The following is a 25,678-nucleotide window of genomic DNA, read 5'->3' as shown; positions in this document are numbered from 1 at the left end:
TTTTATTTTATTTATTTTTATTTATTTATTTTATTAACCCTTTGCAACCCCTCCGCGGAAGCAGCTGCAGCACTACAAGCTGTTCACACCCACCGCCCAGCTGGGACGCTGCCTTGCCCTAACCCCACGCCCGCGATGTGCCCGCGGCCGGGCCCTGGTCTGGCCCGCAGCTACGGGGCAAGTCCCAGCGCCCCCCACTGCGCCCCTGGCGGCCGAGCCTGGCCGCGTTAGGCGGGGCCTGGCCGTGCACAGCCCCGGCGGCGCAGCCGTTGACGCGCTCCGGCGGCGACGGGCTCCGAGCCGGCAGCTGTGCGCGGCCCACGCGGGGCGGTGGGGAGCATGGGGCGGGTTGGTGGTAGGGATGGTGGCGGGGGGTCGGCGGCGGTGGACCCGGTGCGCAGCTTTGAGCGCTGGAAGAAGAAGTACACCCGGCGCACGAAGCGGCTGCGGCTGCAGCGCAAGGAGAGGGAGCGGCCCGAGTGGCAGGTGGAGAGGGAGGGCATCAGCCGCCTGGTGCAGCAATACCCGCAGGTACGGCACGGGGGGCTCTGTCCCGACCGAGGGAAGGGATGCGAGGGGAAATGGGGGCTCCTGCGAGGAGGAGGAGGATGTAGGAGCACGCCCGTGGCTAGGGAGTGGGAGCTTTATGTGGCTGATGGTGTCAGGGCAGTGTGTGATAGGGCTCTGTGCAGGCAGAAGGGCTCTTCACTTCCATGAGGTGCCTCCATGCCTCCCCCCCAGGCAGAGGAGAGGGTGGTAATGCAGCCCCATGGGGTGTTTGGGGGCAGCGAGTGGGCCAGAGCACAGTGAGGAGGAGGAGGAGGCCGAAGCAGATGGTGGGGATGGTTGTGAAGAGTGGCACGTGTCCCTTCTGACCAGGCAGCACGGATGCCTGGCCATTGGGGACGGGACACTTCTGTCTCCATAGAAGATGCTGAACAGGCAAATATCACCTTTTCACTTTAGTTATCATCAGGTCAGGAAGCTCATAACTGAATATTTGTGCCAAAGTTGGCAGTGTTGGCAAAGTTGGCATCTGGGAGATGGCCATCTTTTAAGCCATGTAGCGGAAAATACTGTAATTATGGATAACGACTCAGGGCAGCAATATGTGCTAAGCACACGTCCTGCCAACATTTGCTGAATTTGCAGCTGCCATCGGGGAGGAATGTGGCAGTTGTACTTGGCTATGTAGCACTCAGCGTTGCTGGTGGTAGACACTTTTTGATGGATTTTGACTGAGCAGAAGGTAATGAGGGTAGGTATGGGAGGAACATGTCTGTCACCACGCAGAAGTTGAGATGGCTCTTTGTTAAGATCTTTGATTAAGATCCGGCTTCACATTGTCATTTGTTTTTACTGTTTTAAAAACAAATGGTATACTTCAAATTACTGTCTTGAATCACAGATTATTTCACAGGGGAAAAAATGGGCTTATTGCTTGTGCTCGTGTTGTTTTCATGATAAAAACTAAAGGTGGTACCTATATAAATGATTAATATATCTCGTGGATAAATTTTGAGTCTTGACTTGTTTCAGCAATATTTTTGTACTGATTGTAGAAGATTTAGGTGCTGAATAGTACTTGCACTGCTAGAAGCTTGTATTATTTCTGAGGGGGATGACCACTGTCAGGTATGTGCCCTTCGCTGAGGAACGAAAAGCCTCCTGCACTCAGTCATGGTACCGTGGCACCTCCGCTTAGGCCGGCTGGCTCTGCATGGTCTCTGGAAGGTGTGTGTGTGCAAGGGGAAAACTGGGTTAAAGCAGCTCAACACAGGCCAGGTACAGAGTTTGCAGACTCTGCCCAGGCCCCTGAGTGGTGGGCTTGCTGTTTATATACCTAGCTGTGGTATTTCTACAATAGATTGCTTTTTTCATTTCTGTGTACAGGAGTGGATATGTGTAGTGTGAAGTTAACTTTGCTTATTTTCAGGCCCTAATTGTTTCTACATACGACAGTATTTTTCCTTTACTTGGTAATGCCGTACACAAGTTAGGCTTCTCCATTGCTTTTAGGGTACTATGGCAATACTTAGCTATTTTGTCTTCGCAATCTCTTGTTTTGGAGGTGCATCACTGGTTGTTTAATACTCCAAGTAGGTAATTGCTATTGGCCTTATAAAGTAGCTTAGTTCAGTTGATAGTTTTCCCCCTTTCCTCTATTTTCTTTAATGTAGTAGATTGATATATGCAAAAAACTTAAGTAGTACAGTGCTCTTGTGTGCTGAAATTATATGCATACAGCGTGGGAGTCTCAAGAGGTAAGAACAGGATGACCAGAATCCTCAACTGGAGGAGATGCTGCCTTTTGGAGTGGATTACAGCCTCTTCATCTGTCAGACTGAACAGTAAAATGTGACCTCCATTCATCTGTCATTTGCTTGTAGTTAAGCTTAATTCATTTGATAAAGATGATAATGAAAAACTGTAATTGTTTAGAAGGAGGTAGCAAGCAATGCTTGAATTAAAAGATTTCTCTTAAGCCTCAGAGATAAAGTGGCTGAAGTCTTTCGATAACTGATCTGCTCTGGGAAGCTGACATCTCTTTTTCTTGATGCTGCTTTAGCCTCTTTGTTTCACCACGTACATACAATGTCTGTTCTCCATGTACAGTTTGCTACATTTAAGTTGTATGCATGCATTAAATCCCCGTGTATCCCCATCTATTAAATTACTTCTTAGGGAGAAGAAGTGCTCTGCTATGTCATACCACTGCTTTACAGGAATGCGTCCATGGCAGGTAGCAGGGTATGGGTGTGCTGCTCACAGATGTATGTAGGCAAAAGAAAGGTTTGGAAGGAATGCATACAGTCAGTCAGTCAATAAAACTGTGTTCTTTAATAGTTTTTCTACCATTCTGTTCCACAGTGAGGTCAGCATTCCTTTCTCACCCACATAAATTTTAGGGTTTTATGTCTTGTGGTGGATAGATCTGTGATACTCAGACTTTTAGGCTGAGTGGGCTCGTTTTTTTTTTTTTTTTTTTTTTAAGTAGTCTGTTCTGCTACTCCTAGACTTAAATATTTTTTTGTGTAACATTTAAATGCTGTCATTTCCCCCTGAAATACATTTTATACATCTGGTACTTGGGTTTAATTTCTAGTCATTTTACATAGATTTTTTTATAATGGCCTTGTAGACATGTCTTTCAAGTAATTATACAATATTTGAGTTAGTTTGCCATACAAACTAACTGATTATGTGAACACACATGGATGCCAGGCTCTGTCACCAGTGTGCATATCTGCCTGTGCATCCATCTACTTTTGGGACATGGGTAATCATTCTGTGTCACTCCTTGGAGCTGTGAAGGACAGAGGCAAGGAATGGGTGGTGGGAGGTTGTCTTGGGGTGCATTTATAGAGGTTAAAGAAGAGGGGCTGGTAGCGGTCAGGCATTTATCCATCAGAATGAAGACAGGGTAAGCATACGTATTAGGATTGTTCTTGGGACTCCTGGCCAAAACTCTTCTGGGTTTTTGCTGTTCTCTCACTCCAGAAGTCTTTTCTTGATGAACATACAGTGGATGACTGCTTAGCGTCCTGTCTTCAGACTTCATGACTCCTTTTCTGGTCCCTGACAAGGTTTTTCAATTGATCTTCTGCATTTCTTCCCTATTTCTACCTCTTTAGCATCAATCCCTTTTACTCCTGCCACCCTGACTTTATTTGAAAATAAGCCAGTATCTTTGGAGTTTTAGGGTACTTCAGCTGATCCTTCTTTGAAGGGCAGAGAAGTAACATGGGAAGCTTTGGTGATACGACCTTTCCTAATGTTCTTGTGCTCTCTCTTTTAATATTTTTCTTACTTTTTCTCCTTCTTGGAAGTCTTTGAAAGAACTTGACTTATGCATGCTTTGACTTTTTAATTGATTTTTCGGAGTTTAAGGTAGAAAAGCAAAATAGTATTAGTCTCTGTTGTGATTAATATATCTGTTCTTTTTAACTCTAAATGACCCAGTAATAAATTGTCCGCTGAAATACTTGTAGCAGTTCTAATTATTTAAATAGTTTCACATTGTTATGGTAGTCTGTTCTGTGTCAAAACCTATTAAAATTATCCCTTTATTTGCACATGGTAGACTGCTTTAATTCTTCTTAGTGAAATACTAAAATAGTGTTAGTAAAACAGTCTTTTCTTCTGTAGGTGTACTCCTTTCCAATGTGAACAATCTCTTGGTTGAAATTAAATTGAACCTTTGTACATCAGGGAGTTGTTATTGCTTTACATGCTAAAGGATAAGACTGAGAATTAGCACAATATGCAGTATTGCATGCCATACAATATCTGCACAATTATCAACTGAAGTTGGGAAATATTGATTTGAAATATGATTTGTGACAGTCAGACCTTTTAAAATAATGATTTCAGATAGCAGTTCTTTCCTGGTCCCAGAAATGTACTAGCTTAAAGTCTGTGCTTCTCGGGGCACAAGTTAAATAATTCACCTTGAAGATTTCTGAATAAAGTTTGGTAAAAGTTTAATTGCTCTGCTAGAACACAGTGAAAGGTTGAAATCTAGCTTGCAAGAGCTTTGTCTTGGAATGTATCAAAAAGGGGTTTTAATAAGGGTGTTACTGCCTTTTAATGTACAAGTTTGGTCTTGAGATAAATTACTTCCTTGTTACTAGAGAGCTCTCGGCTGCAGAGAGCAGCGTTGTGATCTGGGTGCTTTAAACAGGCATAGATCCTCAGAGAAATACAGTTTGCAGTTTTCTGTAATGGGCAGGGCTGGCAGAAAGCTTGGTATTTCAAACCTGATTTGACAGCTCAGAAACTCTTCATTTGAGGCTTTCTCGAAGTGCTGTCACAAATTGTCATAAATGTCTGAGGACCACGTTGGTTGGCTCCTTTGTTGGGAGGTTTCTACTCCAGAGCCCATTAGAGGTAAGTGGTACCCGTTAGGAATGAACGGGTTGAGGAAGCTCTGAGGTTGTCATCTGGAAATCTCACTTCGTGGCTGCTAGTCAGTATGCATTCAGAGCTGTCTTCTACCTTTCTGTTAGTCTGCTCAGGCTTTATAGATAGAGGGGTCTCTTTATTTTGTACTTTTGGTTGTTCTTGTCTCTCTCTGGCTTCTGTGCTGTCTTACTGCTATTGATTGTTAACTTTGCCAGCAGAAGCTGTCTGCATCTTTTGATGGTATGCTATTGACTAGAGAAGACTTGAAAGTACTACATTTTTCTTAAGATCTCTACTTGACATCTCAACGTTTTTGTAAATCGTTCAGCCAACTTGTGGAATCAAACGCATACTCCTGGTGTGTGTGAGTAGAGAATTAACACCTCACAATGTGCTCTAGAGGTGGATGTACACAGAGAAGTAAATCAGTAGGTGTCAGCACACTGAGCTACTTCTTCAGTATGTTTTGTACCCTGCAGGACAGCCGAAGAAAATCAAGTCAACCAGTCAGGCAGGTGTAAGGCTGCTGCAGTGCTGGGTCCTGAGGTGCAGCCTGCAGTGAGTGCGAGCGTGTATTCCTGTGGGTGTGTGTGTGTATACACACGTGGTCAGCCACCGATGAGCAGAGAGGGCAGTGCTTCTACCACAACCCTTGTAAGAGACACCTGAATGACATGGAGAGCAGTCAGTGTTCCTCTCCTGCTGGTCAGGATTAACATTTATTTGTGAAATAGATACTCACACATGGAAAATGAGTAGTGGCTGGCATTAGCTGCTCACTCTGTCCAAGATCTGGCCTCAGCCCCTGGCTTCCCCTCTGAAGTTCGTGGTCCTGCTCCAGTTGTGGCACTTGGCTCTCTTGCTGCTGCTGACTGCTCTGGCTTGACGTCTGCTGGTGGTCTCTCATGTGGGCTCAGAACAAAGCATGTACCCATACAGGGAATGGTTAGAAGGAAAGTAAGAGTAATTATTGGTAAATAATAATTATTACATAATAATGTGTGGTAAGACCCTAGGAGAGGCTGTGCTAATCCAGGTGCAGGGCTCAGTAAGGTGAGCATACTGACCAGCCCCTTTTATCTCCAGTTCCCTCGATTTCCTCACACTTGTTCTTCCCCAATCCACCTTGATCCCTCCCTTTCTTTGTCTTTGATCCTTCCCTTAAGCAGCCTATAATGCCATTGATATTCCCACAGTGGGCTTGAAAACACATCATAAGAGGTTGTACAGAGTCCCTATTTTTACCGAAATCTTAATGCTAGTGCTGTAGAGTCAAAATGGAAAAATGTGGTGTGGGGATGTGTCTTTTACCTGAAGCAGCATATTGCACCTCTCCTTGTTGACCTTCATGGATTCCTGTCAGCCCAATTCTCCGGCCTGCCCAGGTCCCTCCGGATGGCAGCACGCCACATGGTGTACCAGGTGCTCCTCCCAGCTTTGTCTCATCTGCAAACCTGCTGAGGGAGTGCTCTGTCCCCTCAGACAGATCATTAATGAAGGTATTAAACAGGACTGGACCTGGTATTAGCTCCTGGGGTACTCTACTAGTTGATGGCCTCCAAGTTCAGCCAGTTTTCAGTCCGCGGCACTGACCGTTCATCCAGCTCATATTGCAGCTTCGCTGTGAGAAGACAGTATTGAAAGTTGTCCTGAAGTTTGGGTAGGCAATATCCACTGCTCTCCCCTCATCTACTAGGCCAATCATTTCACACACAAGGTTAGCATGACTTCCCATTTCTAAATCCATGCTGGGAGCACTGGGTACGCGACAGCAGTAAAGAGATGAAAAACTTTGTAAACCCATCGTTATAGCATCATTGACAACAGATTTAAGCCTTTTTTTAATAAGAAAACTTTTTTGTTTGGCTTAGAGTTGTTTTTTCCATCTACATTAAATTAGTCATCTGTATATACAGTTAGAAAGTTGAGCTTTAAAGAACTTAAATAAGGATCATACTAAAATAAAATTAATATAGTAGTGTAATCGTTTTTATGAATAATGTGAAAAAATGTTCTTAGAATCACTAAGGGATTTTTGTGATGCAAGTGTACAAGCTGCTTGATTTAAGGGGAGAAATATAATAGTATATAATAGAATATAAATTCCTTTTGCTTTAGGTTTATCTTGCTTACAGTTTAGACAGAGATGACTTGTCAGTAAGAGTTATATGGGGAGGGCAGTGGTGGGTGCTGTGTTGGTGCCATCAGCTGTGACTGATACTGTACTGTTGGCCAGGTACAGACCAGGCTGGAAACATTTACCTGGGATGTCTGATCTCATACAGCTGCTGGAAGAGACTTCATCTTCTGTTTCGCAGAGATATGGGAGCTCTTGGAGTTCCTTTTCATGGCATGTGGCTGTCATTACTCCATTTGCTGTTGCCTGCAAAAACAAATTGCTCCTCTGGATTTTTCCTAGGAAAATTAACAGTGACTTAAAGGTTATTTAATTTCTCTATTACGTTTGATTTTAGCACTGATTAAACTTAATTTGTTTCAGATAAATGCAGATGAAATTCAAAGATTTTCAGATTTTCCATTGTCAAAGAAAACTCTAAAAGGTGAGTATAAATAAATTTTAATTTGGAAAGTAATAACATTAGAAATGAGCGTATTATTTATTTGCATATAAATAATCTTTTGTCTTAAACTAAGTTTTAAATGAGTATCGCCATGTATGGCGTTGTCTAAATGGAAAAATACAGCTCTGGGCAAAGAAAAATAAAGATATATATATTTTTTTCCCTTTCCCTTCCCACACCCCAAATGCTAGGACTGCAGGAAGCTCAGTACCGCATGGTAACAGAGATACAGAGGCAAACCATAGGTTTGGCTTTACAAGGTAAAGACGTACTTGGAGCTGCAAAGACTGGATCAGGCAAAACCTTGGCTTTTATTATCCCGGTAAGTAACTTACATCATTTGCCCTTAAGCTTGGGAAGTTACCTGGGAATTAGGGGATGCTAAGCAGTTTAGGTTAATAGATACTGAGAGAAAGGGGATAATTCAAGTGGTCTAGATGTTCCTAGATAGCCAAGACAGTCACATTTAAGAAAGCTACTTGAAATTCTGGAGAAGTGTATTATTGTCCCTAGGAGTATTCTGGTGCTTAGAAATCTCATTTTGATCCTTACATCAGTAGTCCCTGTGTGATTTAGGAAGTGCTTTGTTTTTCTCTCAGGAATGTGTTTTTTTCTTGTGCCAACTAGTTGTCTGATTCTTTTAAAATTTGAAAGCTGAATCTATAGAAACCATAGAAATTTCAGCATTCTTCTTTTTTTAGATGTGTGATTTTAAAATTAAAAGAATGAAATAATATGAACAGTTGGACCTTTTATAGCAAACCCAAACCTAGAGGTAATAGGCTTCCTTTTCTTGGTTGTCTATTTTGAACACCTTAGAAATTGCTTCCAGGCCCAAGCAAGAAAACAGGATGAAAACTCCCATTGTGAATAACATGTTTGACTGTTTTCCTCTAAACATTATGCTCTACGTTTAATTGCTTTAGATTGAAAATATAATTGAGAATCTTGTTTGTTAAAAGTGCACATGTAAATGGATACAAAACCCATCATGTTATGATTGGATAAAGGGAAAAAGAAATGTAGTTTTGATTATGGAGTTCTTTTTTTTGGTTTAAACATTACTTATGTTTTTGCAAACATAAATTTCATTGGAGCCTGTTCTGTCAGTAACTGTGGTAACAGTCATATGTGTTTTGAATACCCACTCTAGTTGAGAAGACTTATGCTTTATGCTGATTGTTTTTGTTAGTAAAGAATAGGAAAAAATGTAGGTGGTAGGTGTCTTCAAAAGATAGTCTTGTGGATTTGAGAAACAAAACAGAAGTGAGATTGCAGAATTAGTTGATCTAGGAGCAGAAGTTTTTTTTTTTTTTTTTTTTTTTTACAAACCTTATTTAAAAACTGTTTTAGGGAAAACAACTGGTAAGGGAGGAGCTGGGCAGATGAAGAGTGAAATATTAAGGGCTATTTAGCACCCTCATAAACTTTTTTTCCAAAAATGCCTCAGTTATTTATACCTATTAAGTCTTTGTATTAATATTAGCTAAGGCTGTATTTCTGTAGTATAAATTCATAAGAGGAGGAATAATCTTGGACTGAGTTGTATGATAATGTTAGGTGGAATGCTCCTATATAGCATGTGTGTGGTACTCCTGAAGGTCTAAAATCAAAGCTGCGCTAATTGACTTTTTTCTAGTTGGTCAATCTGTTTCTGGTTCCCTTAGAACCAGGGAAATTTCTTGTCTGTTTGTACGTCTGATGTCCATTAATCAAACTGTGTGAAATGCATACTCACCTGTCGACATTATTTGAATTAGTGTTACATCATCTGTTCTATGACACTTTTTCTTATGTATTTTCCTTCAGAGATTTATATAATGAGAATGTGGTAACTTTTTTTTCAGGCTTTGGAACTCCTCTACCGCCTTCAGTGGACTTCAGCAGATGGATTGGGAGTTTTGATAATATCGCCTACCCGGGAACTGGCATTTCAAATTTTTAAGGTTCTGCGTAAAGTGGGAAAGAATCACGAGTTCTCAGCTGGCCTAATCATTGGAGGAAAGGTGTGTTCTCTGCTGGAGCCTGCTATATGGGAGCATGGATGAGGGCTGTAATAAATCACAGAACCATCTTTCACATCATATGTGAATATTTAGGAAGGAAACTCTGAAAAGGGAAAGTCAGAGAAGATACTAGTTAATGGGAACCCATCAGCAACCCACTCATTCTTCTGTCTGTGTACTCTCTGTCTTTTAGAGCTTTTGCGTATTTACCATCTTTCCAGGTGATGTGACTGGATGGAACTTCCTTCCACCTCTTCCTGTCCCATTAAACTGGATTGATCTGAAATATATTTGCTCAAGCCACAAGTGTGAGCATGCTGATAAGATGTGGTATATGTGTAGAAAGAGGAAGGGCTCAATTCTTTCAAAAAGCTATCAATAGGTTAAGGAGGGCTGAGATCTCTAGCATTGGGCTTCTAATGTGAACAGGTAGAGCTCATCTGCTTTAACTTATTTCAGGATCTGAAAGAAGAGTCTGAGAGAATCCACCACATAAATATGCTGATTTGCACTCCAGGACGGCTTCTACAGCACATGGATGAAACTTCGTATTTCTATGCATCTGATCTGCAAATGTTGAGTAAGTTTTTAAGTACTTGAAAGTACTTAGAAATATTTTTTAGTAGTTCATAACTGTGGAACAGTTCCTTGGTTAAAAAATTTATCCTAGTCTGTAGATGACTATCCTACTATGTAGATGAAAGGGCGTTTAAGTTTGCATATGGATAAATTAAAGTAGAAAACAACAAAACCCGTCTTGTCTACTTTCTCTCAAAACAATTACTGAGCATGCCTTCTTTAAGATGATAAAGACAAGTAGGCGAGTTAAGTAAGGAACCAAAAACCACAAGTGGTATGCCATATTATCCTTTAGGTATGTATTAGCTAAAAGCTGGCCTTTTCTGCCTATAGCTCTCTTGTTTTTCCTGATATGATAATTAACTGTATGGAATATTCATTACAGTGTATGTATTTCATGCCAGTTCTAGAAGACATTTCTTTTTGAATTTTAAGCCAGATTACTTCTCCCTTCATTGCTTCTTTTTATCCTTCCAACCTGAATACAAATCTCAGTTTAATGGAAGGGTTTGCCTTCCTCTAAGAACTGTGCATAATTTTTAGCATAGCTTGAGGAACTTAAAAGCAATTAACAAGCTAATGAAGCTGATAAAGTGCAAAATTAAGCTTTCTATACTGAGTACAATTCATGGCAGTTAGACAAGAACTGCATCAAATATATGCCCTTTTCTGAAGGTTTTGTCTCTGTGCTACTCTGTTCATTCCCTGTGTTTGAATGGCAAATTGAGCTTAGGCACAGGAGAGTCTGTTTTGATCTGTCAAGGGTGGTACAGCACTGTTTTATATTCCGTGCTTTTGTTTCTGCAATAGGACAGGGAGTTCGTAATTTTAATTTTGTCTGCAAACTGCTGAACAGATTACTTGTAAATGCGGATCTTCCAGTGGTTCAGCACGTGAAGTGGAGGGCTGGAGTGTATAAATGTTATTTCAGGGTCTGAAAGAAGAGTCTGAGAGAATCCATATGGGAAATGCTATGACTTTATTGCAGTTTTTAAAAACGTTTTTGGAATACAAGTATATATAAACTAAATCCTGTCATGTATGGTAATTAATCTCTGCAGTGTAAGTAGGCATGGATTTAAAGTCTTTAACAGAGTAAAGGTAAAACTAGTTTTTCTCAAATCTTTCTCAATTCAGTTCTTGATGAAGCTGACAGAATTCTAGATATGGGGTTTGCTGATACAATGAACGCAATCATAGAAAATCTGCCTAAGAAACGCCAGACCTTGCTTTTTTCTGCAACACAAACCAAATCAGTGAAGGATCTTGCGCGGCTGAGTCTGAAAGATCCAGAATATGTCTGGGTTCATGAGAAAGCCAAATTCAGGTATGTTGGGATATTTGGGGGTGGGAATGGAGGAGGAGAAACAGGGGGTGGTTAAACAGATGGTGATCATACTTAACTGCTTATCTGACTGTCAGTTTCCTGGATCAGAAGTCGTGTCTTTTTCCTTCCGTCAGTGTTGGATGCTGTTGTGTGCTATCCTGAAAACAAGGTATTTCTAAAGAAGATGGTACTAGTTCTGATTGTTTCATTACAGGAAACTGAACCATCTCTTTGCTTGTGGCTCCTCAGGCAGTTTCTCTGGCTGGGAGTTTTTTTTCCTTGGGAATAAGCTCCAGGGTGGGCTACAGCCTGTATGGAGTAGTGTCATGGCCATAGCAGGAGTCACTTCTGAATTGTTACTTTTTGTTCTTTGGCTTACTTTCCTTCTGCATGTGCATACTTACTGTGCAGGACCACCAGATTTATTGCACAAATACAGTTCATCCATGTGTTGTTGATGAATCTGGCATTTCAAGGCAATGCTACTCTACTGGGAATGTGCAGAATGACAGTCTTGTTTGTGTATGTGATATTAGGTGTGTAAACAAAAACATTTGGCATTTGTCTGTGTTGCAGCAAGACTTGTGACTTCCAGATATGCTGGGTTTATTCTGCATGTTCAGGATTCCAGCCCTATGCACATGAAGTAAATTTGTCATGCTGTACAGTTTGGGTCAGAATGGGAGACCCATCCCAGACATGATGAATGTGTCACTAAATGATAAAACATGCATGTTGGTTTTGAGCACATAGGTTCTGAAAGGAAAAAAAAAAAGTGAAGAATGCAATTTTAAATCTTGCATTTATTGAAACTGTATGACATCTCATTGCCAAATGGCTTATAAACATGCATGACTTTTTTCTCCTGTTTTATGGAGTATGTAAATATTTCCTTATGTAAGATGAAGGTGGAGAAAGGTGAAGCACACTGATAAAAATGTCTCACCCAAGAACAAACGAAAAATCATCCACAAAACAAACAGCAGAATGAGGTTGAATCCTGAGGCAGTGTTTTAACTATTTGGCTAGATTCTGTTTATTGTACTGTAAATGTCTTTGAAAGTACTATTTTTTTTTTAATTGGTATCCTAATTAAATATGACTCCTAGAAAAAAATGTGAATATTCATCAGAAGAGGACATACAAGCTTAATATGTGGGCTTCAGTTTGAGGACTGTTTCACAACCCCCTTTTTTTTTTTTGTGAAGCCTATTTTCAAGTGCTTTTTAGTTTATGTTTAGGGGACAGTAGAGTTAGGTAATAAATTAAAAAAAAATGTTTTTATTTGTTTTAGAATTTACATCCTTAGTATACAGTATACTGTTGTGTTACGGAAACAGTTTTCCTCTGAAAGACTTACAAGGCAAAAAGTACTGTGGCATAATTCAAACTGAATAGCAGAATAAAATCTGGAGCAGTTTCTTGTAATTTCATTCTCCTAAGTGGCACCTCTAATAAAATAAAATGATTTTAAATACCCTTGGTCTGTCTTGGGTGAAGCAGAGGGACTGTAAGATGAGCATTTAGATGTATTTCAAGGACAATAATGCCAAATAATTGTTTTTAAATTTTATTTAATGTTTTTTAATTTTACAAATAATGGCAAGGTGAGTTAAGATGACAATTCAGAGCTTTACAAAGTCACTTTGCATGTCAGGGTGTAATCAGTGAAAATACATCAATGCTTTTTTTGTGTGTGTGATTAGACTGTGCTTTGACATTGCCTTAAGCACAAATGATGCTTTAACAGAACTAATAGACAAAAATTGCATTTTAAGTCAAGGCAATTTGAATGTCGCTGCTTAGACATGGAAAGAGTTGGGCTTACTGCTAGTAAGAGTCTAAGGTAAATGAAATGAAGTCATGTCAAAAGTCACCCCCCACCCCTCCTCTCCCCCCTGATATTTAATAAGGAAATTGATTCATCTTTCAACAGTATATTTCTAGCGGAGCTGCTAAGACTTGTTCCTCAAAGTGGGAGAAATTTCCTGACTGACTTTTTTTTCCCGCTTTTTATGGATATTTGTCAGACACTCATTAAAAATAATGGACAGGCAGCTCTGTAGATAGTATATATTCATATTTTCTCTTTTCCCTTCCTTTTTTTTTTTTTGTCATTTTAATGTCATGGGAACTATTGTACCTAATTCTTTCTTTCTTTCTTTTTATATGTTAAGTACCCCAGCAACTCTGGATCAGAGCTACATTGTTTGTGAGCTTCAACAAAAAGTAAACATGTTATACTCTTTCCTGAGAAGTCATTTGAAAAAGAAGACCATTGTGTTTTTTGCAAGCTGTAAAGAGGTAGGTCTATCCCTCTAATTTATTTTTTATTTATTTTTTTTACTTCCCTCTGTAGCACGTTAAAACTGTATTTAAACTGAGACATTCATGTTGGTTTGAAGGCACCAGAGGTGACATTCTGGGCCAGTTTGTAACAGGAATTTGTGGAGGAGCTGAACATTGCCTACACTTACAGGTGTGTCATGCAGGCAGGGCCTGGCTGTCAGCAAGCTCAGAGCAGGAAGATCCTGGAGACCTCAGGGTATTCAGTGATTTCTGTGCTCTGCTGTTTTTTAAAAAACAAGCAAACCAACCCTCCCCTAAAAGTTGTCTCACTAAGGGCTATCAATTGCAGTTTTGTTGGGTGAGGCAGTTTGTTGGGTTACAGAATGCTTAATAGATGTGCTGCTTTCTTTAAAAGCTTTTAAAGCTGGCTATGAAAGAAATTATAACTGTGAAATGGTGCAGGAAAGGGTTTTTCTTATGTTTACATAGGAAGTAATCCTTCAGTTCTCTACTGGCCCAGTATTATTCTGTTGAAGTTATACATTTGTATGGCACAAATATTTATTCTAATAACTTCTGCATGTATCAAATATTTTACTGTGTATGTTCAATGCACAATTATGTGGTAAATATTACAGTTCATTCACTTGTGCATAAGGTTACAGCGTTTTTGTTCTGCAGTTGGCTACTGAGGACAGTGAGGTTGTGGGCTTATTTGTACACAAGTTCTCTGAGCTGCAGCTGTTACTGCAATATACATAGTTTCTGTAACTTCTTAAAAATTGTTAGAGATGTCTACTGTAAGCTACATCATGGTAGTGTATGTGATCATAAACACTGCATAGAAGAAGCTGTTGAAGCTTGAAATACACTGTTTAGACTGCTTTGAGTACAAAGCATTAGACATCGTACTCTTGCAGTGTTGTCTAAAAGCAGTGCTTCTGATGGACTTTTGATGCTTTGGTCCATTGTGTACAGCTTAACTAGTCATGTCCTAAATCATTCTTGTTGGTTTCTATTAGGAAATGCTGTCAAAAGGCAGCCTAGGCTTTTGTCTTTGTTCATTTCCTATTATAATACCTGGGTGCATGATAAAGTCTCAGAAATCCATGTCAGATCTTTGATGTGGAAAAAAGTATATTTTACTTAAAGTGCTAAGTCTATTTTGATTTACTGGATGTGACTTTTACTGTTCAGTGTTAAATCTTTTTTCTTTTTTCCTAACCTGTTGGATAGGTCCAGTATTTATTTAGAGTGTTCTGTAAGCTTCAACCTGGTCTTCCTGTACTAGCACTGCATGGCAAACAGCAACAGTTCAAGAGAATGGAAGTCTACACTTGTTTTGTTCGGAAGAAGGCAGCAGTACTTTTTGCTACAGATATTGCAGCTCGTGGCCTGGGTATGTACCTACAAAAGCTGTAATTATTCCAAAGTTATGATTTAATCCTATTAAGACTCTTTTTCAATGGCAGTATGTTCTGAAGACCAACCTGATATGTAAGAAATGAACCCGTAGTTTGCTTACGTGCTCATTAAGGTATTTCAGAAGAGAGATGATTGTTAATTAGTTCTGCTGTTTCTTTAATGGAGAGGCCAACTTCAGTTGTGCTTTTTTGTTCCAGAAGGACCTAAATTGTTACTAGCCTTGTAATATTTAATACTAAAATGGTCAGTGAAAGCTATCTTTTTTTCCCCAGTCTGTAGACAATCTAGTTTTCTCAGCCATGCTAAGTGACAAATAACCAGAATGAGAGAAAATGGAAATGGTGACGTATTGGCTTATGTTGCAAGAGGAAGGTGCTCAAAAAATGGAAGTGCAAATGGCTTATCATACCTTCTACTCTGCAGATGTCTTACTAGTGAGGAGCTAATGTGGTTGTGTGTTTAGGTTGAGTGTGTAGGTATTCCTATGCAGTATGGCATAGCTACAGACTTGCCAGGAAGTAACACTACCTTTCTACAATGCAAAGCATGCTGCTGCTGGTGGATAAAGGGCAGCAGTTGGAAAGTGCTCATAAATACTGTAATTCACATTGAATGTTGACTTATTTGGCAGGCTTGGTAAATCCCTCCCTGTCATTGAGAGGGTGTGTGATACTTCTGTACATGGATACCTGAAGTAGTGCTGTCTCACCACAGCTAACTTCAAACCCCAGCTGTGTAGAATATTGAAACTCTAGGTGACAAGTGGGTCAGATCTTGTTATTTAATTGTTAAATGACAAAACACCACTACGTTTGTGTTAAGACAAAGCATGTCTGTTCTTAGCAATTGTGAAATTAAGTTCCATTCAGTGAGCTGTCATAATTTAGAAAATGAAGACACCATTAATTTTAGCTTTCATTGATGAAGAGGATGGCTGTTCATGAAATGCTAATCAATGCAATTAATATTATTTTTATTTCAGATGTTACACTCTGTGTCTATAAATTGTCATAAATGATGATTCTTACAGAAATTAATGCTTCAAAATTATATGTTGCTCTTGATTAGGAGAATTGGGAGTCCAGTGAGCTTAAATTTTGATTTTTCTTTTTCTTCATGCAGATTTTCCAGCAGTAAACTGGGTCATTCAATTTGATTGTCCGGAGGATGCAAACACGTATATCCACAGAGTGGGAAGAACAGCCAGGTTCATATTCACTTCTCATTAATATTTTACTGTTTAAAATTGCATAGCTATCAGGACAGATAATTGGCTGCACACTTGCTTGAAAAAATCAAGCCACAAGGTAGAAAGAAAAGAAGGGTTGTTAACCAAAAGAACACTTCTGATTATTTGTGTAATGGTTTGACTTAATCTTTTCTTAGTGAGCATCCTTACTCCTTACAGCTGAGAGAAAAGGGCATGTCTAATTGTTTAGTCTGATCAGGGAAGATTAATAGTGAATAAGTCAAAGTTGTCTTTTGCACTTGGCAGGATTACTTCAATGGCTGAGTTGAGTGCATTTGTGGGTGGAAATGCTTGTTTTGCCACTGCCATGTATAGATAAATAACTGCTTCAGATTATGGATGCAGTTTCTTTGTGTCATTGCAGACTCATCAAAAGAATTGAAATATTTCTTCCTTATTTTAATTTGGGGAGGAAGGAATCAAACAATGTTAATTACTGGTCAAATTTTTAATTTTCTAAGTCTTTTGTAGAATTATATTCTTAGGCATCGCCTGAGCTAAAATATTGTGGCTAAGTCTTCATGAAGGAAGAGAGTTTACCTAGTTACAGTAATGAAAACCTGCTTCTTGGCCTTTTGAAGTAGATTTTTAAGACCAACACGATTAGTTATTGTGTAATTCAGTCAATTACAAACTTTATTATCTGAAGGATGAAATGCGAGACCTAGCATTATATCTTGTAAGTAATTTAATTTGTTTGTGGTAGGCTTTTATCATGTGTGTTGCGATGTAAGTTGAAATAAAACAACGATGGAAGTTTTTTAGAATATAATTTAGTACTCAGCACTACAGAAATTTGAAATCTGTGTTTCTGGATCAGATGGCATTAAATTTTGTACTTACACAACTTTTTCACAATCTAGAATTTTTATGGTAATTGCTAACATTTCTGCTCTGCTCCTTCTATGTACTTTATTTTCCTATTGACCTTATATTATAGAATGGAATAATACATTTTTAAATGCTCTTGCAAAAATGTTGAACAAAATTAATCAATGTTAGGTAATTAGGTAAAACATGTAACTACTTACATGTAGATTTGCATTTACCTATTCTTATGGGTCCCAGCTGAGGAAAAAACCTATAAGCTTAGTGTTTTGTGGGGTGGTGGGTTTTTGTTTTGTTTAAATCGTGCATGAATTCCATGCAAGGCTTGCAATTTTGTCTTTATTACATGTCTTTGTCTTTATTGCATAATGTCATAGTGGAAAGGTAAACAATATATCATGTTCATGTTTCACTTGAACATGAGCCAGACGTTTGCCCAAGTGGCCAAGAAGGCCAACCGCATCCTGGTTTGTATCAGGAGTAGTGTAACCAGCAGGAGCAGGGAGGTGATTGTCCCCCTGTACTTGACTCTGGTGAGGCTGCACCTTGAGTCCTGTGTTCAGCTTTGGGCCCCTTAGTACAAGAAGGACATCAAGGCCTTGGAGCATGTCCAGAGCAGGGCTACGGAGCTGGTGAAGGGCCTGGAGCACAAGGCCTGTGAGGAGTGATTGAGGGAACTGGGGGTGTTTGGTCTGGAGAAGAGGAGGCTCAGGGGAGACCTCATTGCTCTCTACAGCTACCTCAAATGAGGTTGTGGGGAGCTGGGGGTCAGCCTCTTCTTGCAGATAACCAGTGATAGGACTAGAGGGAATGGCCTCAAGTTGCACCAGGGGAGGTTCAGGTTGGCAATGAGGAGACATTTCTGATCAGAAGGAGCAGTCAGGCACTGGGACGGGTTGCCCAGGGAGGTGGTGGAGTCACCGTCCCTGGGGGTGTTCAAGGAAGTGTTGGACGTGGTGCCTGGGGACATGGTTTGGTGGGTGATGGTGGTAGGGGGATGGTTGGACCAGGTGATATTGGAGGTCTCTTCCAACCTTAATGATTCTGTGATTCTATGATTCTATACTTGGCACTGTTTAATGGGCAGTTTACACAAGGACAGAAGACTTGTTGAGATGTGAATGGGTAAGCAGCTATATCAAGCTCAATAACCACCCCATTTCCACAATACTTCTCATAAAATACCACTAATTAAGACGTTAGCCTTGCAGCCTTAAGGGTCTGTTTTCAGAGGCATCTCGTATACAAACTCCTGTGATGGCTTGGGACAGATTGGGGCAGGTTGTTGAGGCAGAGGCTTTGTCCCAGGGGCCACAAGCCATACCGGGTACCCGTCTCTTGCTTCACCAAGCTGTCATTCAGACTTGGGTTCACATCAATTTTTCAGTAGCCAGACCTTACTGAAATTCTGAGCATCTCTGAGTGAGTTATTAGAGATGGCAGAATTGAGACTAAGACTGAAGGCAAATTCCTTTTGTAGGGAAAGCTTCACAGGTATTTTCTCTCTCATAAACTCATACAAAGATCAGTGGAAGTCCTGCCCTACACAGGGCTTTCATTTTGGAGAACTGTTAGGCTCCCCATCCTTGAAGTAAAGCATTCCTGGAAAAAGATTTGTTTGCTGATCTTAACACCATGAAATAAGCCATTGAAAATAAAATACTAAATGTGTGTAATAGCTATAGGTAAATACAGTACACTAAGCAAGTATGCTTATACAGTTTTAGAAATGGATAATTGAGAATGTGCTTCTTGGTTAACTCTGACTGTTGAGTAGGAAACTTTACTTGTTTCCAGTATCTGCAGTTAGTATGAGAGAAGCTCATCTTTCTTCTAGAAACTTGATAAAAATGAACTGAACTGCAGTTTAGTAGTCCTCATTAATGAGGTTAGAGTTAATTGCAAATTTTCATGGGTTATGCGAGTGTATAATTGCGTGGAATTAAAGCTAAATTAAATATCTCTGCTAATTAGGAGACTGTGTTAAGCTGTAATTAAAACTGGGATGCCAAATACTGTTTACTTTTGAAATCAAATTATTTTGCGATACAAAAGCAAATATGAAAGTCATGAGATAAATTATTTTTGGGAGGGGGCTGAAAAACCTTTGACTAACACTTGTGGACGTGTTCCCACCTCTGTTTTGGCAGTTTTGCAAAACCTTATCTAAAATGAAAGTTGAAGATTGATTTTTTTAAATGGAGAAGACCACCGTGTTCCATAACTAGTATTTCACTTGCATCGCATCCTATGAAGAGCATAAATTGCAGCTTATGCATTTTTGATTTATGGTAAAGTAAGATCAAGAAAATCTGGGTGTTGTCCAGTAATGCTTTTAGTTTATAGTGGAATTGGCATATATAGATTCTCTTCTTTTTACCTTGAAAGGTGTGCCATTAAAATGGAGAAATAGCTTCCAATTACTCCAATATAAAGTATTTATTTAAAGTCTTAACTAGTTCAGTAACAGGGTTTCTGAAATGCTGACAATACCATGTCCATGCCCATAAATATTTTTGGCTAGATACATACAGTCATACAGTCTCTTAGTGAAGTCTGTAATTTAAAATACTACATCAAAGTGTTTCCCTGTGGGTTTTAGCTTAAAAAATTCTACGTAAATAAGTGATATTTGAACAGAGTTTTGCAAACGATCATTACTTCTGTCTTTTGATTTCTGTTGATGCCTTCTTTTCTGTAGTCCGTGAAGCCTGCAATTGAAAATATTCTTTGATCAGTTCTGTGAAACAACTTGCAGAGCCACTAGGGGACAGCAGAAGATAATAGTATCTGAAGCACCCTGATATCATTTTTTTTTTCCCCCCAAACTGATTTTCCAAACGTAATTTGTAAGTTGTGTGGCATGAAAGGAACGCGTACAGGGATGTTTTTCTTTCAGTTGTGATTGCGTTGATGAGTAGAAAAGACATTGAAATGTCTATTCTATCTTTCTATTCATGCGTAAATATCTTGTATTTTGGAAGTTCCCATATACTAGCATGTCTCAGTAATTAATTACATTCATTCCTAGAATTTCATTCTTCCCTCTGCTCTGTTTTTTCCTTCAGAGGGGACTAGAAAGACTATTTCTTGAGTAATTCTCTCAGTCAGGAGACAGTGAAGCATAAAGCAGAATAAAACTTTTGCTTTGCAGTTTTTCTCTTTTAAATCCAGAGGTTTACACAGGCTTTAGGTCTGACTCAGGCTCAGATTTCTGATACTGGTTGGTGTTTAATCCAAGTTAGGTGGTTAGGTTTGTTAGACGCTCAAACTGACTTAGGAAAATAGTGTTGTTTTTTTTTTTATGTTGGTTGCTAAATGTAATGTGTGTATGAATACAAGTATGCATATTTTGTCTAGCTGTATATATGCTTTTTTTCCTTTTGGTGAACTCTGTTCTGAAAATGGTATAGTAAAAGTCCTTCTTCCCAAAGCGAGGTACAACCAGGACAACCTACTATTTTGTACTGGCTGGCATGATGATTAGAGCCAAGAAGTGTGAATAAAGACTAAGAAGAGCTGTAGTCATGAAATGATCTTACTCTGTCATCAGATAAATTGCTTTGAAACATGCTTATTGGGCCTCTCCTTAAGTAATTGCACACCATAAGTGTGAAAATGAGATTAATATATCTTTAGAATAATATGTCCAAGTGACAGTAAATCATTTAAAAATGTGGGTGGCATAATGGAACTATATTTCAGTGGTGGAAACTTGTTTTTTTCCATTGGGAAATCCGAGAGAGACATGAATAAACAGCATAATCAAGATGGCATCTCCTTGTTTGATTTTTTTTTTTTCTTATTTGAGACTTAGTGAAGCACTTTTACTGATGTTTCTTTAAAAATAAATGCAGTATTTAGACCGTCTCATTTTATTGCAGTCAAATTATATTGCAGTCAAATCATTATCCTAGCTCAAGTTAAGTGAAAATAACTGGCACTGAAGGTCACAAGAAATTGTTGGCACCACATACTTACCTTGCAATTCATACTATTAAATTTTCTAGGTACATACCTGGCAGGGGCCTGTGATGCTGCAGCCATGTTTACCTGCCTTTGTATTGGCTATTAGAATTATTTTTACAGTGGAATGACAGGAATGTTTCAGTAAACTGCAGTTTTAATTGGCTAGGTTTATTACCTGCTGACATGAAACTATCCTGTGAGCTGTAATAAAAAAAAAAATAAGCAAGCACCTGTGTTTCAGCAGAGTGGGCGCAGCTGCCGTGGAAAACGGATTGCTTACAATCCAGGCTGGAGGACCAACAACCTCCCAAAGGCTTTTTCAGATCAATTTATGGTGAACCACTGCTTGTTCTTGTCCGTTGTTACTTCTGCCTGTCTGGCAAGCAATGACAAGTAACCGATATATGACTAAATGAGGGGGATTAAGGCCTTGTGGCATAAATACAACTGAGCAGCATGATTCTCAGAACTTGTTAATAGATATAAAAAGGCTACTGTTAAGACAAGAGAAGGAAAACGTTATGAAACGATCAGAGAAAGAAAAAAAGAAATGAACAAAACCCTAAGAAATCTCAAACTTCATAGCAATATTTACTGATACATTTTTTTTTTTTAGGATACCGAGCTAAGATCTATGCAACAAAGAGCTAAGAGAGGGCAAAGCACTAGAAATGAGCAAAAGAAGAAACAAAAAGTGAAGCCAGATTACTTTTTATTGATGTGTATTTGTGTTAAATGCTCTGTGGAACTTCAGATTTTTTTTCAACCCATGGGATAAAAAAATGCCCTTTTGACTGAAGCTAGAAACCATCAGTGAGCACGGGCTGTCTATGGGGTTTGCTCAGCTATATATGGCAAGTAAACTTTCTGGTCTGTTGTGGTTTTTGTTGGGCTGTGTAGGACGCTGTAGATGATAAAGACCAGTTTCAGATAGCGGTGCACACGGATCTCTTTTTAAAGCTTGCTTTGCAGAGTATTCTTTATCAAATAAGAGACCGTTGATCATGTAGATAGGGCAGAAATTCTGATATTCATCCATTTGTTTTCTCTGCTCTTTTGTCTCTTGAGAAAAGTGGAATAACAAATTACCACGATAGGGAAGAAACCCAGCAGTGTAGAAGGTATGATAAACAGTAGATAAAATCCTTCTTGCTCCTGGGCTTTGGAGAAGTAATGTTTTATTGTTCTGAAGCTTAGATTTCACCAATCCTCTTTGTGGCAGAAGGCCTGGAAGGTAGTATAAAAAGTTTTGCCTAAATTGAGCCCAACATGAGAGACTTAAAGCTGTTACTTTAAGAAATATGTTTTAAAGTGGTAGTTTATATAATCAGATTTAATAGTTGAATTTAAAAACAAAAGTATGAGTTACGTTATTTCTGTGGAAGGCCTTAGGGATAAATATGGATATTAGCGCCTCTTTGTTGAAGAGTAGTGTGTGGGTGAACAGATTTATTCGTATGACTATCAGATTGAAATAGGTCTTCTCAGAATAAAGCTCTCCATTTTGACATTTTTTGGATTTTTTAAGATGTCTTATGTTGTTGCTTTACATAAAAAGAGTTCAGTGCAGACAAACGTGTGCATCAGTGAAATGCTTTTTCCTTCACTCCTGTAGCTATTTTGTCAAAGAACTGAAAATAATGTAAAAATTACATGGTAGAAATAATAGAACTTGACTCCACTGTTTTTCTAGTCCTTATTATGTTAAGTATGATCAAGTTTTTAGCTAACTTAATGAAAATGTAGATTGGGAAGTCACTGTTTGTAACCTAGCTTCTGAAAACTAGATGTATGTTCGCATACGCAGATAGCCATTTTCTCTTTTTGAATACTTCTTACAAAATATGAAGAAATATGCTATGCCTGTTTTTTTCCCCAGCCACAAATCTCAAATGCAGTTGTATGTAGATAGAGAAATATATAGACTTCTGTTGGAAAAGAGGATCTATTCTTTCTGTTTTTACAGGACATTTATAAATCTTTGCTGTCAACATTTAACCTTAATGTTTTGTGGTTAAAACGACTGGCATGACTTCCCATGTTAAGATATTAATGAAACAGTTATTTTACATTTAAATTTCATGTAATCCTTATACTGCTACATCATACTTGGTTTTGTTTTCTATTTTTAAGCTCTGTAACTGATAGAAATCTGACTGGGAAACACAGGGAATGATGACTTAGGGTGCACTCATTTCAAATAATATATTGTGTAATGCACGTGGTCTATTTTGGAAATACACTGTGTGTGTGTGTGTTTCTTGGGTATTTCAGAAGTCTTTTTGACTTTCTAGGAGAAGGTCTCTGGACACTGCAGTTGTTATCTACAAATCTTTAAAGGTGCTGGCCTCATTGCTCTCATAAATTCTACCGTTAATCTTCTTGGGTTTTGAGTTTGACCAAAATGTGTTTTTGGAACAAAATTATTTAGTAAATGAGATTAAAACTGATACTTGGAATTAACGTCTGTGTAGGACTAGAGTTTGAACATCGGATTATTACCAGGCTGTTCAGCCCTACATAAATACTAATAAGGTGTTGTCTGATTATAAAGCCCAGCTAGAGAATCTTTCTGAAGTCAGTCAAATTTAAAATTTCAATCCTGTTAATCTGATTTCATATATTAAGCTTCTTATCTAAGGACCCAACCGTAAGCTCAGAAACTATTTATAAAGTTTCTTGGATTTCAGTCCATATGTACTAGTTTCTTTCCCCAGATGTCACACGAATACAATAGAAATGTTACTGAAATACAGACTGAGTACAATAATTTAGTTTATTAGATACGGATCATAACCACAATTTTCTTAATGATATGAGATGCGCTTCACTCGGGTCCTTATGGTGTAATATGCAGCACAATTTTAATCGTTAAACTTATCTTTCTGTTTTTTTCTCCTTCATTAATTTTATGAATATTTACCTACTTGCAGGCACATAGTTAAGCCTTCATCCAAAGGCTGGATGAGAAGGAAACAGGATCCATTATTTAGGACTCTGTGGTACTGGCTAATTATAAGTAGAGAAAAATGGTTAAAAATGTCAAGAGCACTGTTTCTTCAGTAAAGGATCAAAGAGTTGTAGAATAACTCTCATTTACTTTATTAAAAAAAAAAAAAGGTTAAAATCAAGAGGATAGATTCTGTCATGGTGAATAAACTACTTAAATTTCAGCTAAAAATCACCTCAAGCTGCTGGCTAGTATCAAGTAGGAAGGAACTGATAGCACGGCAACCACGACAACAGGATGAGACTCAAATGCTTTTCGTGGAGGCCCAGTAGCTGATCAGTTATTGCTAGCCTTAAACTATCTTCTCATCTGCAATCAGTGTAAATCCATCATTCCTACCCTTTGCTTTATAGAGCTAATTATGATTTGTCACTGCTTCCTTGTTTGTAAGTCAAGATAGAGTTACAGAGAAGTTCCTTGCCTTTTGATAAATATTGAAGGCAGCAGACTAATAAATAAATAGGAGAGAGATGAATATCTTTTTTCAAAGACTTTGTGCAAGTAGGATGCTGCAGAATGGGAACGAATAGTCTCTGGAATACTAAGGGACTGTTAAAATTGCAATGCAAAGATGACTCCCTGCTTTGGTTTGTTGATCACCTTGAGGATATGACAAGATAAGTAATATCATCAATTACTAAACAGTCGAGAAAGTGTGATTACTTTGAGGTTAACTTACTTTTCTCCAGCACAGTTGAGGTGCATACTTAATTAATTCTGGTGATTTGTTATTCACTAAGACAGATGTTTGGCTTCAGTGACAACAGGCAACTTGAAGGCTGCTATTAGCAGGAATGGGGAGAACTTCTCCTAATGTCGTCTTTTCTGTAAAAGTAGTCTCATACTGAAGAATTTCAGTAACTGAGGTTGACTTTGCTGTTTGTCATCCATTAAAGCTCAAAGGTTTTGCCTGTGTCTACTGAAAATAATTACAGGAATTCTCTTTTGTTGGCATTGGTGGAGAACTTTATTCCCTTAAGAGCCTGAAGGATGTTCTTTTCTCCCACATTTCAGGCATTGTAATGGAAACAAATGCTGAGCAGAAAATTTAAGTGTTCTTTTCTTTATTGTTTATGACAGTTTTTAGTAGACTGTGCTTTCATAAGTTTGCTAATATAGAAGTTCTTGATATGAAGGACACAGAAAAACTTCTGAAAATTGAAGCTTTCCTCTGCAACCTCTGTTTTGAAGGTTATCTTTAAGACCATAATTTTCTTACTAGCATATTAGTAAGTTGTTCTTTTCTTTTCAAGAAATAAGATAAAACTTGGCCCAAGCAAAACTCATTTTTTGTAGGCTTGGATTTTGTTTTCTGTAGCTAAACACCCATGGGAGAGACTAAACAGATACAAACCTTCCCAGATGGTACTTAAGATTATTTGTTTTTCAGCTTACTCAGTTCTATAATAATTTCGTTTTCATGTTTAGCTCTGGAAGAGCAGCATTAATATTAAACCATCTGTTTTAATTAATTAAATCACACTTGTGGTATAAAATGGGCAAAGACTC

The 25,678-nt window shown here is 38.6% G+C and overlaps 1 protein-coding gene across 1 annotated transcript in view; it reads left to right on the top strand.

The window, feature by feature from the left end:
* Positions 1-281: 281 nt before the first annotated feature.
* The window catches only part of DDX10 (DEAD-box helicase 10), a 181,012-nt gene continuing 155,615 nt past the window's right edge, over positions 282-25,678 (top strand). Inside the window, exons 1-9 of the mRNA XM_027468537.3 lie at positions 282-531; positions 7,406-7,466; positions 7,679-7,809; positions 9,335-9,493; positions 9,953-10,073; positions 11,210-11,399; positions 13,577-13,703; positions 14,925-15,087; positions 16,236-16,320. Of these exons, the coding sequence (XP_027324338.2) occupies positions 340-531; positions 7,406-7,466; positions 7,679-7,809; positions 9,335-9,493; positions 9,953-10,073; positions 11,210-11,399; positions 13,577-13,703; positions 14,925-15,087; positions 16,236-16,320 (1,229 nt within the window). The 5' untranslated portion in view covers positions 282-339. The remainder of the gene's footprint in view (positions 532-7,405; positions 7,467-7,678; positions 7,810-9,334; positions 9,494-9,952; positions 10,074-11,209; positions 11,400-13,576; positions 13,704-14,924; positions 15,088-16,235; positions 16,321-25,678) is intronic.

The sequence above is a fragment of the Anas platyrhynchos genome, chromosome 1 (genome assembly GCF_047663525.1).
Source record: "Anas platyrhynchos isolate ZD024472 breed Pekin duck chromosome 1, IASCAAS_PekinDuck_T2T, whole genome shotgun sequence".
Lineage (NCBI taxonomy): Eukaryota > Metazoa > Chordata > Aves > Anseriformes > Anatidae > Anas > Anas platyrhynchos.
The sequence above is the reverse complement of the archived record's forward strand: the minus strand, read 5'-3'. Positions and strand labels throughout refer to the sequence as shown.